At 38.5% G+C, this 17,137-nt stretch overlaps 1 protein-coding gene across 5 annotated transcripts in view; it reads left to right on the forward strand.

The window, feature by feature from the left end:
• The first annotated feature begins 21 nt into the window (after positions 1–21).
• LOC112573062 (single-stranded DNA-binding protein 2-like) overlaps positions 22–17,137 on the forward strand; it is a 55,584-nt gene continuing 38,468 nt past the window's right edge. For all 5 annotated transcript variants that reach the window (XM_025253061.1, XM_025253064.1, XM_025253062.1 and 2 more), the window contains exons 1-5: positions 22–147; positions 586–658; positions 2,097–2,158; positions 9,772–9,856; positions 10,245–10,286. In XM_025253061.1, the coding sequence (XP_025108846.1) occupies positions 92–147; positions 586–658; positions 2,097–2,158; positions 9,772–9,856; positions 10,245–10,286 (318 nt within the window). In that variant the 5' untranslated portion in view covers positions 22–91. The remainder of the gene's footprint in view (positions 148–585; positions 659–2,096; positions 2,159–9,771; positions 9,857–10,244; positions 10,287–17,137) is intronic.

Consider the following 17,137-nt stretch of genomic DNA (forward strand, 5'->3'; position numbering starts at 1 on the left):
CCATTTGACAGGTCTACTTGATGTTGGCAAGGCAACGGGGTCAGTGTCGTCCTTGATGGCTTGACAGGTGCGTGACAGTTCAGCTCTCAGCATGTATGCCAAAGGGAAAGGATCTACTGTACCCTCAGATGCTCAAGCAAGGGAAAAGTAAGTGCTTGAAGCTTTTACAAGGCAAATATCTTATTTGTATTGTATATTCGTTGGCCCAGTTTAGATATATGCACAATATCGACCATGTTCTTTGTCCGTACTGCGTTCTTTTTCCACCTGCTTCTAAGGGATGCCCCATTCAAACAAGCGATGTAATGGCTGTTCCAGTTATTAAGCTCACCCATGGGAGTCGATCAGTATGCAACTTAAAATCTCAGTATTTGCATTACCCTAAACGATTAAGTTACGGGTTGAGCTGATGAATTATCACATATCTGGAGCTTTAATTTTCCATGTATTTTTCTCGGCTTCTTTTTCATGTTTAGCCATTATGTGAACATTGTTTTGGTCATGATCGTAACAGTATGGCGGCCACCATTTGATCGTCTAACATAAACATGTGGACTTTTAGAATTTCTTTTCTTCTAATTGCAGGTTAGCTTTATATGTGTACGAGTATTTATTACATGTCGGAGCACAGAAGTCAGCACAGACTTTTCTCTCAGAGGTGAGATACGTATTCTATGATTGTAGTATGTTAGATGTGGCACATGTTTGTAATCTAGTCGAAGTTCCGGTTGGCGCTGTTTACTAGCTCACGTGTTGCGTGTGTCGTCTGCCTTTGGGCAATACGATAGTGTGACAGATTAGTTTTCAGTAATATTTTTACCACTGAATAAGTATTAAATTGTAAGTTTCTGGCACTTGATGTTGAGTAGATCATTACTTTGCGTTTGACCATGTGAAAGTGGAAAAACTGAACAACCCATCTCCTGATGGACCAGACTTGTTGAACGTGTGTTGTGTACAGTGATTGCTTTTATTGAGAATTTGTTAATGTGCTTCTATGTGAAACCTGTGTGTGGGCAATCGCCGCAGTGGTCACGAGTGACAATGTTGACAGTGTATGGGCATTTGCATGAGGTGCAATTTCACATTTATGTTCTTTCTTGTACATGTGGTGGTTGGAACTGGGTATTTTTTTGATTAAACGGGAATATTTCTATTTTGCCTCATAATTCCTAAAAAAAAAGCATTCAGCAGTGTTTATTTACTTCACATTTTTCAGGGAGTGTACGTAAAATTAGGCTGTTTACAAGTTGACCAGGCTAAAACTTTTCTATTGATGTCACATGTTAAATGAAATGTTTTTTAAAAATTGTTTTTTATATGGATGTAAATAGCAGATATCGAAAACAGGAGTGTTGGTTTAATTCAGTTCAAGTGGTCATTAAAATTGGAGTCTTTTTATCTGGAAAGTAACAAAAGAGAATGAAGCTGCTTATAACACTTGCAGTTGAAGAGCTAGAGAGGCATGCATGACCCTCTCTTTCCCAACCATATGAAAAGAAAAGCTTAGTAATGATTGAGGTAAAAAGATCAGCACCACCAACTGCTAATTCAGCCCCTTCTGTTTAAGAAAAACCGATTTTAAAATGGGTTTTTATACTGGAAACGATAAGTGTACTTGAGGATTGGATGATGCATTTGGGATTCTAGGCTCTATGACTGTGGGAAGTCTGATAAGAACAAGAAGCCACTAGCATATAGGCAGATACAGGTTTGGCGTTACATCATAAATCTCAATTGTGATCTTTGCTTCACAATTGATCGATGAGCTTGATGTTACACATCAAATATAAAAATAATACATAACTTTCTGGTACAAAATTTCATCTAGTGTATTGTATTTTTCAGTTCTGTCTTGTGGTTGGTTTTGTGAGCTGTAGGAACCTGGTAAACATTTATTCTAGACCTAGCATCATTAAAAAGCTATGCTGAATGTGCCTTTGCTTTATTACAAGCTGGAATTTAGTGTCATTTTAAATGTATTTAGTGATGATAATAAGTTAAATGCGAACTCTACACATATTTTTGCAGTTCATGTGCCTTATATGTTGACAAGGCTTGTGGATCTGATTCTTGTTTTTTTGTTTGGTCTTCAGATAAGATGGGAGAAAAATATCACATTAGGAGAGCCACCTGGGTTCCTTCATTCTTGGTGGTGGTGAGTATGACTTAAAAAAAGTAAAGGTGTAGTTGACGAGCAAGGGGTGTTTAGGTTTGCCTTACTAAATGCGAATACAGTTGCTGGTGTAAACATGGAATATTTAATTGCATTTAACATGATCACAGCAGCATTACTGAATTTGTTTAGCATCTAGGGATAGTTTTTTTTTTCATGTACTTACTGGTTTATGTAGATTCACCGGGTGCACTGTAGCTGCTAAGATCACAAACAAGTATGTAGACGTATTATTTTCTGTTGTTAAGCTTTTAAAGCAGTTAGGAATACCTAGGGAAAAACAAAACGAGTTCAGTAAATAAATATAGCTTGTAATATAATACTAGTTCACGCTCACCAATCAATGGTGTTGTGAGAAAGCAGAAAAAGTAATGTACTAATAATGTACATGAGATAAAAAGTTGATGCTGGGAAGTGTATTGGGAATGAAACTAGAAAGTTAATGTGTTCACTAGCCCCAATAAACTCTTTCATAATGCCTCTATGAAATTGAAGTAAAGGTAAATTTATTTAATACGCTGGCCACATTTAAAAGAATATTGAAGGGTAATGGTATGAGCTGTTGGTGCAGTGAGCAGACACTTGAAAGTGATGAAGAAATGCCAGGAAACAGCATGCTAGCATGTTAAGGAGAGTGTGCTGCAGATAATGGAGGTATGGTGCATGGATTAATGAGAGGTACAGAAAGGCCTGGTATAAAACAAATAAGGTTACATTGATGTTGATATGTACTGGCTTGTATACGTAAGATTGCCTCTTCCCCTGCAAATGCACCTTTAAGAATAAAAATACTGCTCTGCTTTTGGGGTGGGGCATGTAAGTTATATGTAAGTTCTTATAAAAAAAAAAAAGTGGAGTAGAGAGTGAAATTGTTGATGGAACATTCATGTGCCCAGCGCCTTCTAATACAACCAAAGTGCTTTAAATAACAATTATACTTTAATTATCATTAATAACATCACTGACATTTTATGCATGGCACCATCTCATCTGTGCATGCACCATGGCATACAAATACACAGACTAGATTGTGCTGGATAACAAGATCTATGATACATTTTTTTGAGCAGCTGATCAGCATTTTTAAGAGGATGTTGGGCAAAGTAATTTTACTATTTTGCTGCTGAGGTTTTAAAATAATGCGTACCTTCTTAACACTAACAGCTTGTCATTGAGTGAGCAGACGCTTTAAAAATTAAATTGATGGGGGGATTGTGGAATCGTTCATCAGATCATGTGTATCAGGAGTAAATAGGTATCAAGGTAGAATGAAGAATTTTTTTTCATCAACTGCTGAGTTCGTGACAGCACCATGCTCAGTTTTCGGTGCATTCAGGTGAATACTGACATAGCTAGTGAGATCATCCAGTGGCTTAGTATTTTTACCTTGGATGCATTTTCCTTGGTTGCTGACATTCTGTATCAACGATATAGTTTTGAAGTATAGTTGTTTCTAGTCCCTTTGAAACATTCACATTTTTTGTGTATATTTTAAGGCACTTACAGTATTTAGTTTTGGTACTTTTCAGACCTTACTGTGTGTGGTCCCTAGTTCCTCTTTGTGTCTTCTGCTACCTATCTACTCATTTGCTTATCCTTCTGTCCTCATGCTGTCCATGTTCTCGTTCTTGTCTCAAGTGCCGAGAGCATGATTCTCCATGAGCATGATTATGCACTATATAAATCCCATGCTTATTATTGGACAAGATGAGAAAGATGGACTGCTTAGATTTCATAGTCAAGTTTTAAGTTAAGTGAAATTTATATTTTGCAAACATTGAGCTTCATATAATTGCTTTTATGAACATACTTGCTAGCAGTATGTTGTAAGAAAGTGCTAATGTATATATTATAGTTGGTTATTTATAAAAATATCACAGATTTGGCATGATTCCATGAGACTCCACATCCCAAGTCTCTGTTGTTATGAACATGAAAATTGGCAGACCTTTTCCAGTTAACCCCAACCCTAAAATTATCAGAAATAAGTAATTTTTAATGAGAGATGTATAGTTTGGGCTTACGTCAGGAGGGCGAAAAAAAGAAAAATCGTTTCAAAGAAGTTAATAAAACTTTCACAGGTTTAAGTTAATGTTACCAGGATGTTTATTAGACAGAAAAAGAACTAAATGAATCTGTAAGATTGAAACTGGGTAGTTTTTTTTCCAGAAAAGTTTCCTGTCCTTCCTGCTCATGACTTATTTGTTTCTCAGAAAATATTTTAACATCAGAAATTGTATTTGTCAGTTTGAATGGTCTATTGTAAGTTTAAAGCCACCTTCATTTATATAGGGTACCTCTTTTACCAAATGTCTAAGTTAAAAGAATTAATAACTTAAGATGCATTTGACATTAGAAGTAATATATTTAGTGAAAGTAGAAGACACCAGGTTTATTCATTTCTCAACTGTTGTATGGCATACTGTGTACAGGTGAACATGGTTAGAGAGATGATTTAACTTATTATTATGTTATTGTGGTTGCATTTTTGTAATGTACTTTTGCTGCCATCCTGATGTATACCTCTCACTGTAGGTTGGTTGGTTGTTTTGTTGGGAAAGTGCATCCACCTAGAGGTGATTTTGCACTGAGGGGAGTGGGAAGAGCAAAGCAGAAGAACCCCTTCCCCTTGACTGCCAGCTATGTGAAAAGGGTTTTCTCCAGGTACTCCGGTTTCTGGCCCCCTCCCTCATGGTGCCAAATCACCTTCTCTCACAATGTTAGCAAGCAGCAGGTCATAGCATGCTTACATTTTAAAAAAAAAATAGTTTACTGGTTATCTAAATACATTGACTAGAATGAGTTTGTCCCGCTTTGTGTTCGAAGTTGTAGTGTGGCATCTTAAGACAGTGTCCTTGAGAAAGTATTATTTGACATAAATGTAGTGTTCAGCATAATTATGCACAATGGTGCTGACAGAGTTTTGTGTAACTTTTTTTTTTTTAACCAGTTTTCTACATTTGGGAGGTAGAAGGTTTTCCCTACTACCTTTTTTTTTGAACATGATTTAAGTGAATTGGTTTATTTTAGTAACTATCAGTTACAGCTAGACTACTGATTAAAAAAAATTATTTCTTTGAATATAGGTATACTGTTTTTGTATCTTATAAAGAATGGGGCAGTGTCCAAGTGTAGGTATTTATATGGTGGGATGGAGTATTTGCTGCTGAGAAAAGTAGATAACTTACAAGATGCAGACATTTTCACAGTGTTACCATCAAGCAAACATTGTTTTCCCTTACTTTCAACATTTATTTTGGTTTACTGGCATCACAATCACTCAAAAAAAAAAAAAAACAAAAAAAAAATGTACTCATTTGCAGATTGCTGATTAGATAACACTTCAGACTTGCTAACCGTTAGCATTTAGTTATATGTAATTGTGTGTGTTAATATATAATTGTGTATTTCAGGATTCATAAAGTATAATTTAGGCAAGATATGTGAAATCCCAGAAGTTATAGTGGGTGTGGCAAGAGAGTGAGGAAATGGACTAGTTTCCCCAGTAACGGTTTTTGACATGAATCTTTAACTCTGGTGAAACCAACTGTATATTTTACTTCTGGGTCAGTGTGAGACCTGATGAAGATAAGATTATAGACCACTGTGCACATTTGTTCTTGTACAATCATCATTAGCATGCTGTGACTGGTAGTGTGTGAGCTGGGCATCATTCGGTTCAATTTTTTTTAGTTTTAGCTGGAAAAAAAGGAACTATAGCATATTTAGTGCACTTAAAGAAGATGGGCTGCCTTGGGTCTGAAATATTTGATACAGAACCTTTGTGTATCACCTGTTCATTACAAGAAGAATTGTGGGCCTTTTACAGTTTAAGAGAGTAGTAAATAATAAATGGCATTCCCTCAAAGATACCTTGGCATTACTGAATCAGAAGTCATGTAATCCCAGATCACTGAGATGTTGCAGTTTCCTTATGTTCATATATTCTATTCAAGTTATAATTAAAGAGGTGCATCTGTTTAAAACGATTTGGGGAACACAGAATAGCATCCTCGTGGCATCGGAATCACAAGCAAAGAAAGCTAGAAATTCTTAGTAGAATTGATCATTTTTCAGGGCAGTGAGGAGACATTGTGTAATGTACCTTGTAAAATAAGCATAGTATAGTCTTGCATTTATTTTAATAGACATTTCTCACATATACAAGCATGATGATCCAAAACTAATAAAATCTATGAGGCGCTTAAATAGTACTTCCTCATGTTGATGTGTAATCATCACTAGTAATTTTGAACTCTTTTTGAGTTAATGGCGGAAGTCTATGGATCTCACACACACACACACAGACAAGTGTCTGAACAGTACTAGCCAGATTATCAGAAGCTAGAGAGGGGATAAGCAGAAACAGTGATTGAAATTCCCGCTGCTGATGGCACCTGTTCGGTAGGGATTAAAAATGCTGGATGTGATGTCAGGAAAAGGGCAAGCTCAACGTATTCAATTTTGACTGGAAGCTGCACTTGTGCACATTTTGCAAGCATTAATGACATCCTTGCCAAAATAATCTGACAATATCAGATTGTCAGGTTCCTGTGTTGAACACACGATAGCTTGGTGTGAGCTTTGAGTATTGGAACATTTTTGTCATTTCTTACGCAAGACCATTCATGAATTAGCGGTTATGTGTTTAGCCCTTATGTGTGGAAAGGAGAAATGAACGTTCATGCAACCCAGTCCAGGCTTTTCGCATTACGTTCCATATATAGCAACGGGTTTTGCTTAATAAATAATAAACACTAGGGTTTATGTATTTTGTGGCGCCACTGTGCTGCGTGCACTTTACCCTCCTCCTCTCCAGTGCCGAGACAGCATCAGCGGACTAGGAGGGTTGGAGGGGTGTGTGTGTGATGGTGGAGTGGAAAACAGTAGTGTGTACGTCAGGCGGCATCCCTATTTAACCCACTCGAGGGGGGCCTGATCAGCGCCGTGGAGGAAGCGTCACATGGCACAGCCACATTGCCGCTGTGGCTTGAAGAGATGGGCAGGGTGTAGGCCCGGAGTATCACAAGCTGCCATGTGCACCTTTTCGCCTGTCATGTCAGACGTGTCAGCTCGAGGGGGCAGTCGGTGACGGTCGGCTGGTGACCCTAACGATTCTGCGTTACAGGCAACAGATGCGAGGGGACAAGACGCAGATGACGATTCCTCCTTGTTTGTCAGTACAATGAAATCCCGTTGAGAAGAGTTTGTACAGTTCTGTGCGCAGTTCGCAGTACAAGCTGTTTCACCCATTAAAGCTTATTCAAAGTGATTTGATCTAGGGTACTTGAGAGTTGTAAGCCACATCTCCATCGTAACATTCGTGCTGCTCAGGCTCCATACCAGCACATTCGGCATGTCGATTACCTCTCAAGTCATTGGGGGGAAAACACAAAACTGGTCATTGTTCTTAGACAAACACAAGTACATTCTGGGAGAGAGAGTTGTTAGATGAGAGGGTCTTGTCAAAGATTTACTTTTTAACGCATAGTATAATTCACGCTAATTAAGGTGATTAAGCAAATACATTAATTTGTTCTAGTTGCAGATTGAGCACCTTACCAGTAGCAGTGTCACCGTGATATCTAAACGGTTGATGTTAAGAGCACTGACCATGATACTAGCCACATTATTAATCAAACGAAAAAGGAGGAAGAGGAATTTTTAAGAGATTAGACAAGCATTTTAGGCGGGTGCTCTGGTAAACAGCAGCAGTACAATACAAGGCTGCATTTAAGCTGTCGGTTTGTGCAATGTGTGTAAAGATGGCCTATTACCAATGGCTGATTTACGATGGACACATTCTTTGATTATGTCAGGGAAAGAGAGGTTTATTGCTGAACCCTGCAAAGCATGTGCATCATGCATGGCACAGTAAATGAATCTTGTTTTTGACGCGCCATCTGCCCTATAGTAACAGCATGTTCAAGACACATCAGAACAGTCTTATTCATCCAGTTTAGTCTGCAGTCAGCCATTCAAAGAAGTGCAATTCATCTACCTTGACAAATCCAGACCAAAATATTCAAAAAGAATGCTTAGCGCTGGACATAGGGCCTCAACTGCAGGCAGATGATATTCACTACAAGTAAACAATAACTTGAATGTGTTGCAGCACATTTCTTGCAGTCTGAAAATGTTGCTCTTTTCAGGAAGGAATGTTGTTAGTAATAGTGTTTTACTAAAAGTTTTATTTTAGCAAAAATGTCAGTACTATAACTTTATAAAACATTTACTCAAAAATTCACAAATAAAGGGATATACACAAATAGGAAATATAGAGGTGTTTTGCTTGCAGAAGAGATGCTTCTGTTTGTAGACTAATTATTGAAAATCGATTTTCAACATCAGTGGGAAAAATACATTCCAGTAAGATAACCCAGTAATCAGCAAGGTTGGAAAAGAAAAGTGCAGTTAATACTTGCATTAAAAAGATGCATGAAGGCCAAACTCAAGATGGAAACATTTACCATACTGTCCTTCATGTCATAATCCATGCACACCAGGCAGATATTTTCACAGCCTACTTAACTAAGGACGAACAGCAAAGCAGGGCTGATGCTTGAATGGGTCAATATTACAGCAAGACTTGCCCATACTGCTTCATGGGATTGTCACCAGAATGTGGTGGAACAGCTGGGAAAGAGGAAGAGTGTGTGTGTGGGGGTAATTTGGGGAGAAGGCTGCTTTCTTTCTGTACTGACCTACTTGAATATTTTTAAAATACAGGTGACTGACAATTCATGTGTTCTTCATGGATTGCATGTAATTTTTAAATTGTATTTGAAGTCTTAAAGGTATTACTGACTTTTGTAATTAATTTGAAATTTTTGAACAGTTGTTTGTTGTAAGTTCTCTCCCATCGCTTGTGCTGGTTGTTAATTTACCATTCTGACACTGAGCAAGCAGTTTTTGGTTTAAGGATATAGCCTTTCAAGCCTGCTTTGAGTTGCAATTCTTGCAGTTGCTTGCATTTTTACCAGGACAGTATTTTGATGTTTTGATGGGTACTTTTGTTTTTGGTAACCTTGGTTTAGATTTTTCACAAGAAAACTCTTCTGTTTCAGATTCATATAGTTTGAACATGTGAATAACAGGTGTTACTGTATTTCCCATTTGAAGAGGTGCATACAAACACATTTAATGAAAATGACAACATGGCCTCAGTACTACTGATTATAGAGCAAGAAGGGATTAATACCTTTCACAGACAAGTTTTTATATTCTTTGTTTACAGGCAGAAATAACAATTACAATCCTGTTGTACTATTTGGGGGGTTAGGGTTAGATACCCTCTTTTCTTTCAAAATTGTTACCATTGTGTGTACAAAGTTGCTTCTGATGCATTAGTTGCTGGCCATTAGTTAAAAGAATTGCATGTTTCCTGCTTTAGAGCAGTGATTCTATGAGCAGGTATTGTCAACACAAGACCTGTAGTCACTGCCAAATACTAGTATTCTGCATGGCTTAATTTTAAGCATGCAGAATCATGAAGTGTCATGGTGGATTAATACCATGATATAATTGTAATCTTATTTTTTATTGTTTCTTTGTGATATTTTTTTAGCACATATTCCCTTGCCTGTATTTTGCAGTGTGTTTTGGGATTTATACTGTGCGGCACCTGAGAGGAGAGATACCTGTGATCACAGTAGCGAAGCCAAGGCTTTTCATGATTATGTAAGTTTGCAGTGATGTGTTTAAATACATATGTCTGCATTGATTCCAAGACCTCTTATGATTATGTATGTAGTGATGTGTTTAAAAACATACCTGTCTGCCATTCTTCCACTGTAAGATTTGTTTTTATGCTCTTAGCCCATTCTATACAAGGGAAAGGGGCACTAGCATTTCTACCATTCAGGGAGTTGGGAGTGGGGGGGTGGCAATATTAAAAATAGATATGTTATTATTATTATTATGTATGTACTTAAAGCACATTTCTGAGTCTTTCAAGATTTGTATGTGGAAACATTACAGAAACTTTGATGTTATTTTACTAATTGCAATTTCTTTCACTTTTTAAACATGCATTTTAAGGAACTAATTCATATTGTTTTATTTTCAGGGTTTTGTAAATTCAGGGTACAGTGTAAATGGAATAGCTCCAGTAAGTAACTGCATTTTTTTCCCTCGGCCTTTCTTTTGCCTTTCAGTTCTATATAATGATTATGAAAATTTTAGTCCGTGCTACTGTTGTTTTCCTCCACATAGTTTTAAAAAAAAGGCTTCTGGCACACTATGCACTGTGACGATTTGTGTCTTGGGAGCAATTTTATGTAATACTAAACATGCATGTAAATCTTATTATAATCAAATATATATAAATATTATAGTATTGAAACAGAATTAAAACAAAAGTATTAAAGCATTAGTAAAACATAGTATTAAAAAAACGTAAAGTTCTATATTGTAGAATTAAAAATATATCCAAGAGGTAGAATGGGACAATGTCTTATAAGATGTTGTGCAGAACTGCAGTTCATTATTAGCTTTGACCATTTATGAAATAGGAAAGATAAATATGAAACATAGATCCAAACATACACACAAGGGTTTGATTTTGGGAGTAAAAATTGTACACACAATTTTTATCATGCTGGATATTCAGATTAAGATAACTGAAAACTTCCAGGGTTTTTTTCTTGTTATGATCATGCTGTTTTTTAAATGTCGTTTGCTGTCTCCTGTGAAGAAAACTTGTTTTTCCCTTACTGTAAACATCTTACTAAAATGAAGCAACGCTGCAGAACTTACATTTGATGTGCAAAGATAACTGAATGTGCTGTAATTTAATGCAGTCGAACACCTTACAGTGAGGGCTAGAAATCATACTTGAGTCCTTGAATCATTTTCCGAGTATAGAAGCACTTTCCGTCACCAAAACGGTCTGTTTTTGTTGTGGGTGTATAGGAAATCTGTCCATACTCTTAATATAGGAAAACGGTCAAAATACCCAGAATCGTTTTAGTCGTCTTTGATTTTTTTTTTTTTTCTTCAGAGCCTGGGAGGGGAATGTAGTTGTGGTTTTATATTATCAAAGCAATAAACAGCAAACTGTAAGTACTACAAAAGAAGAACAAATGCATATGCCTCCCCCTGTAGACCACCAGCAAAGGTGACATACCGCCTGTGTGGATAGTATCTTGCGGCGCGTGCAAACTAAGTCAAAAAGGCGGGAAATATAAATTGTTGTGTGGAAATAACGCATCTTACGCTGACACAGTGGGTTTTTTTAAATGTACATAAATGAAATTTGTGTGCCTCGATTGATAGGTATTCCTGCAACATATTCAGCATTTAAACTTTTACAGAAATCACTCCCTCTCGCACCCAGAAGGCACATATCACGAATATAGAAAAATTTTAGTGTTAAATGAGCATCGAAATTGCGTTTTCGTTGCCTCCATACACCGTCTCCAGAAAGAAAGAAACAATGTAAAGCCCACAGGTGTCTAGAACAGTCCCAGACAATGAAAGCTCACCTGCACGAAGTATTAACTCGCAAACGTGATATGAACTGCTGAAATTAGCCAGTAGAACACAACGTACGGGGTGGGCAAGGTAGAGAGGACGTCATAGAGACAGGTGTTTTTCGGAGATAGAGGTTGTAACTAGTTGTTGTTGTTGTTAGTGCGTCCGTTGTTTAAAGAATAAGAACATGGATGTTTATTTGTTCCCGTTGCTGAGGACGGCGTGGATAAGGGTAGCTTCCCCACCCTTAAAAAAAATAATAATGGTAAAAACGAAGTCACTAGTGACGGACACTGAGCCAGCCGTGTTATTGATTACCGTACGCATTCATGCTGGCCAGCTTGGAAGATTTAGAGCTTGATGTTCGAACGGTTGGAGGGACAGGGCGGTACTATATGTGCTTCGTAACCACGTGGTTTCCACGCCCACTTGGAAGGCTTGTTGCCATTTGTTTGTTGGCAAAGGCACAACCTGATCCACTTTCTTAGAGTAAGTTTGCTTCAAGATGTTAGTGACTTTGTCGACCTGGAGAAGATGCAACTTTTACTGTTTTCGGGTGGGATTTGGCAAGATTTGTTTACTGGTTCTACCTAGCTGTGCAAGTGTGGATGGCAGCGATCACATGCTACTCCCAGAAATCAATAGCCTTTGCTGACTGAGGCTGGGCCAGGCAGTGCAGGTGGCTAACGCAGTGAGGCTCCACAGGAGTGGGGCGTTATTTGCGCGCAGTTACATCTAGCAGCCCCGTCTCCCTTTCTCTCTGGTCACGATTGAGACATAAAATTTGCAGGGTAGTGTGTAGTATTATTTTTACTTTTGTGTTTTCGTTTTTGTGAGTACTGCAGTACAAGTACACATTTTTAAAAACTATACATGTTTGGGAAAAGAATATTTAAAAAAAACGGTTTTATGGCATCAACAACTTTGCGTACGAGTCGTTGACTAGCGTCTGCAGCACCAGAAAATATTTCATTCAGTAGTAGACGGTTAGTACTTGTTTTTTTGTTTCTAAGCGTTTACTAAGCATTTTTGCACACTTTTTTTTAATATAAAGAAAAGTCCATTCAACAGAGCGGGGATACTGAAGGTGAAAGGTCACGAGTTCACGCGTCTCGGTAAACAAGCACGTTTCGATTATATTTTACCAATGCACATTGACATGCCCTTCATAACCATCTTCAGAGGGTTTGGGGAATGGTGTAGCGATAAAGAAATTCTGCATTTACTACATCATGAAAAAAAAAATAGCCTTACAGCGGCATGGAGCATGTTTATCGAGGACAGGGCGTTCGTATCCTGTGTGGTTGTGGTACATGTACCACCACTCGTACTTCGGTCCGAGCGTTCGAGTTTTGGTGTTCACATAGCAGGCGCGGGTTTTTTTGAGGGGAGAGGGGGAAGTGTTCAGTGGGTGGGAGGGATATTGTCTTTAAGTTGCTTGTTGTCTGGTCTGTACTGGGGGCAGCTTTACACAGCGCTGCCAGATCGGAGAGGCTCCACAGCGGTAATGTCGATGGGGCTCCAAAGGGAGATCCCGAGCAAATGGTTGAAAAAATGTGACTGCCACCATTTGTTCACAAGCCGCAGAAACTTTTTCTCGTATATTTTCAAGTTTTAAGCTTTTTGAACATTTTGCTGTTTTTTTTTTTTTTTTTCCCCCACGCATCGTATTTCTGTCTTTCGTCTTGCATATGTCTGCGCAGTCCATGCTTGATTAAATTTCTAATGTGTAGCGTGTATCTTAGATTAAACGGTGATTTTACAGGGTGGATGGTAGAGACTACGCGCTGGACGTACTTAAAGATTTCGCTGTTTCTGTTAGAGTACCTAGAAGTATCTGGTGATGCAGAGGCATCTGGTCACCTCGTCCTCCTGACGGCATCGGTGATCAGAACGTATAACGCAGTTTTCAAACATCTGCACTGGACGAGGCGAATTTTATACTCGTTTTACACACAACTGATGGAGATCGGTCATAGTGCTCGCGTTTTGCACGTGCACATTTCAGATTTACAAAGTAACAAACGCAGGTAGGGAATGATCAAAGGCACTACGGATTTTTTTTGGGGGGGGGGGGTCTGCACCTCCCCCCTCCCCGTTTTAGTCGTGGTAAAACCGAAGCTGAAACTCGAAACCAAATGTGGCTAAGTATACAGCACAGCTGAGGTTTCCCTGTCGCCATTTGACTTGTTTCAAGGAATAATTTCCTTTCATCAGTTTGAATGAAGCTGAGTAAACTAACCTCTGTAAAATAAACCAAGAAAACTAGGTATGTGGTGCTTGGGTTTACAGTATTTTGCTACATAGTCTAAATGGAAATAAATACACATGCTGTGGTTTTACTTTTAAGACCGTTATTTATTTTTCTAAATATTTAAGAGTAGGATTTTCATAGTCAAATCTTTTCTGTAATCAGGGCGTAATAGTCATGTACAGCCAGTTTTCTGATTCCCCTCCTGTCGCGTGTTGCAAATATGCCCCTAGAATGAGCATTTCATGGACTTTGCTGATTTTGTTTACATTAATGTATTGAAGTCTACTTTTTTATTGACTAGAATGCTAACTTGAAGGATCTATTTTGAAACATGGAAAAGTTATCAGTATGTAAACAAACCAATCTTCATAAAAGAAGCAGGTAATTTCTACAGAGTAAATCCACAGTACATGAAGAATGTGCACATGCAGACAGAAAGCCTTCATTGATTTTTACTGTTAAAAAAAAATCAGTAATGGCATTAAACGCCCATATATATTTTGCATAGTGCTGTGAATCTTGCAGACCATGCTCGTGATTCTGTCTGTACACGAGAACTGGCCTAGTATCTTTAGAGTAAAAATATTCTAAAATTATAAACCAAACAGCCTTGTTTATTATGATTGTAAATGTTGAGTTTATTTACCATTGAGTTTGTAGCAATTTGGCATTCGATTTCTTTCCTGTATTGCACTGTTCCTTGATTTTTCTGGACTATCGAATGTCACGGCATTGTTATGCCATGAACGTAGATCCCCTGGACAGCTTGCAGACGATTTTTTTCACTTAACTGCTAGAACGAGGCTCGGGACCTCAGAACTTCCGGTTAAGCCTACATTGGTTTAGCGAATGACTTTAATGACTATGTCAGCAAAGTCTGCAAGAGTAACATCAATAAAGAAACACACAAAAGGCGGTTGATACTGCTGCTGGTAGAATGTAACTGCAAGTATCAAATCGTTCGGTGTAAATTTTTTTCCGCTTCCGCGAGCAGGAATATCGACAGATCAAGACAAGTGGCGAGCGGCTCTCATTCATGCTACAGGCCGCTAGATCAGACCATGGACGTAGATAGGGGATCTACGTTCATGATCAGACACAAGTTTCAATCTATTGAGAGCCAAGATTTGTTCAAGGCACTTGGAAGAAGAATGCATTAAAAAAGGCACTGATCTTATTTACCTCTTGCTCTTCTTTATCCTGTTCATGTTATAGTTCGCGACTACAAGGCGACAATTTTCACAGAGCCAAGGATTTGCCCATTAAAAAAAATAAATTTAGTTATTAAAAATCGCGTTATTCATTAAATTACTTGAGAAGTGTATTGATTAAATATTCTTCATATTGTTTTTAAAAGCTCGCTGTAGATGAATAGGCGTAGAACAACGAAATACCCGATTTTATATAAAAGCGAGAGACCGAGGTAAAGCATATATATGCGAACACTTCATGATTCTAGATCTAGAAGTTTAAATACGATTCATATATTATTTATTATTTCATACGAAAGATTTCCGACTAGTGAAGCAAATACTTGTGTGTTCTAAATAGATACAAGTTTGGTTAAAAGTGCAAACAAGCAATACAGTTACGGTAATTATATTGTTGATATCAAACGTCTCATTAAATTCCATTTTCGCGCTGCTATTCCGGAAGTACGACCGGCCAGAGGCTCGCCGAGACTGACCGCGGATCACTTCGCAAGAGGCCGACAGTGAGTCTCGGCGTACAGACATCAGTCCACCTCTCTACGTCCATGGTTATGCTGTTGCTGGCTAGCAGAAATGCAGACATATTGGGAATGCAGGCGGGTGGCCTGAAGCAGGGGGGAGGAGCCAAGTTGTAAGATGTATAAGCATACAGTAGGAAACTCCTTGGATGCTGACACTACTCGAAAAAAAAATGATAAACTGGATTTAGTTGAGTATAACGCCCTTGTGTAAAGCGTGAAGGTGCAAGTAGAAATGTAACAGAAAGACAAACTCGCGGGAGCCATAAAATTGCTAATCGAGGAGAGGGGTTACTTGCAGCAGTTATTTCTGTATCGGTGGCGTCACACCCTCGTTATTGATTTTATAGAGAAAGTTAGATGTCACAGATTTAAAAGTATGTCCACTGCTGCCGACACCTTTGTAAAGCATCACTCCTGTGGAACCTCACCTCTGTCTGCAGCTAGCTGTACAGTAGGTAGCTAACAGAAAAGCGTTTGTGGTTGCGGCCGTGTCGAGCGGCCCGCTCTTCTGGCGACGATTGCTTCGATGTATTTGGGCCCGTGTCCATGGACTCCGTCGCTACTCGTGGATTCCACAGCCATAAAAATATGTTTTTGATGATTTAATATTGGAGGAATTTTTTTTGTTTTTGGACATCGTTAGTATTTAGCCGTTTAATCGTATAGCCATTTAATTGCTGATTAATTACTGGACATAGTTAACGGACGGAGTTGTCACGGAAGGTGTCCAAAGAATCGTAATAACATCGTCTTGCTTTGTGTAGCAAGATGTAATTTTTTACTCGTGTAAAAAGTAGTAAAAGTCCGGGTGTCTATATTGATGACAATGTGTAGCTCTCTAGCTCAGTGGGTGAGAAATGTTCATTTCGTATGCTTCCTATTTTGTGGCGCGATTTTTAGCAGGCGAACAAAAAGCTCGAACAGCCGAGTATCATGCTGGGTTGTGCCTATCAGATTTGCGGTATGACGTAGGCCAACCTACACGGACAACCGCGCGGTTTTTTTTTTTTTTAAAGGGGTAAGGGGGGGAGCAGCCGTCCCTTGGGAGCCTCACGAGGGGAGGCCCATGGCCTGTGTTCCTTGACTCGGGAGATCCACAAGGTCAGGGTGTTTTAGATTCCACAGCTCCTATTCTTCGTCACTTTTTCCATCTAGTCACTGGGAATCAAGAGTAGATGCAATTTTGACCAAATAAAGTGTTTCAGGCATTGCAACGGTTATAAATTGTAGATCTTTTCTCACCTACATAATTTGGGTGGGAAGAGTGTTTACAGACAGCTGATAACATCGAGCAACAGGATGTTAGAATTTTTTTTTTGTCTCCCAACGGTTTCCACCCCTACTCCCCGGGCTGTGGGGTTTCTCGTTCACTGTTCACTTATTTTCTCAAGTGTTATGAAATGCCACTGACTTGGAGTTTATCCTGTTTGATTCGGAAGTTAGATTAAATCTTCACTTTTACCCGCGTGAGATGTGCAAATGGAAGCTTACACAAACCTGT

The sequence above is a fragment of the Pomacea canaliculata genome, linkage group LG10 (assembly GCF_003073045.1).
Source record: "Pomacea canaliculata isolate SZHN2017 linkage group LG10, ASM307304v1, whole genome shotgun sequence".
In the NCBI taxonomy this organism is placed as follows: domain Eukaryota; kingdom Metazoa; phylum Mollusca; class Gastropoda; order Architaenioglossa; family Ampullariidae; genus Pomacea; species Pomacea canaliculata.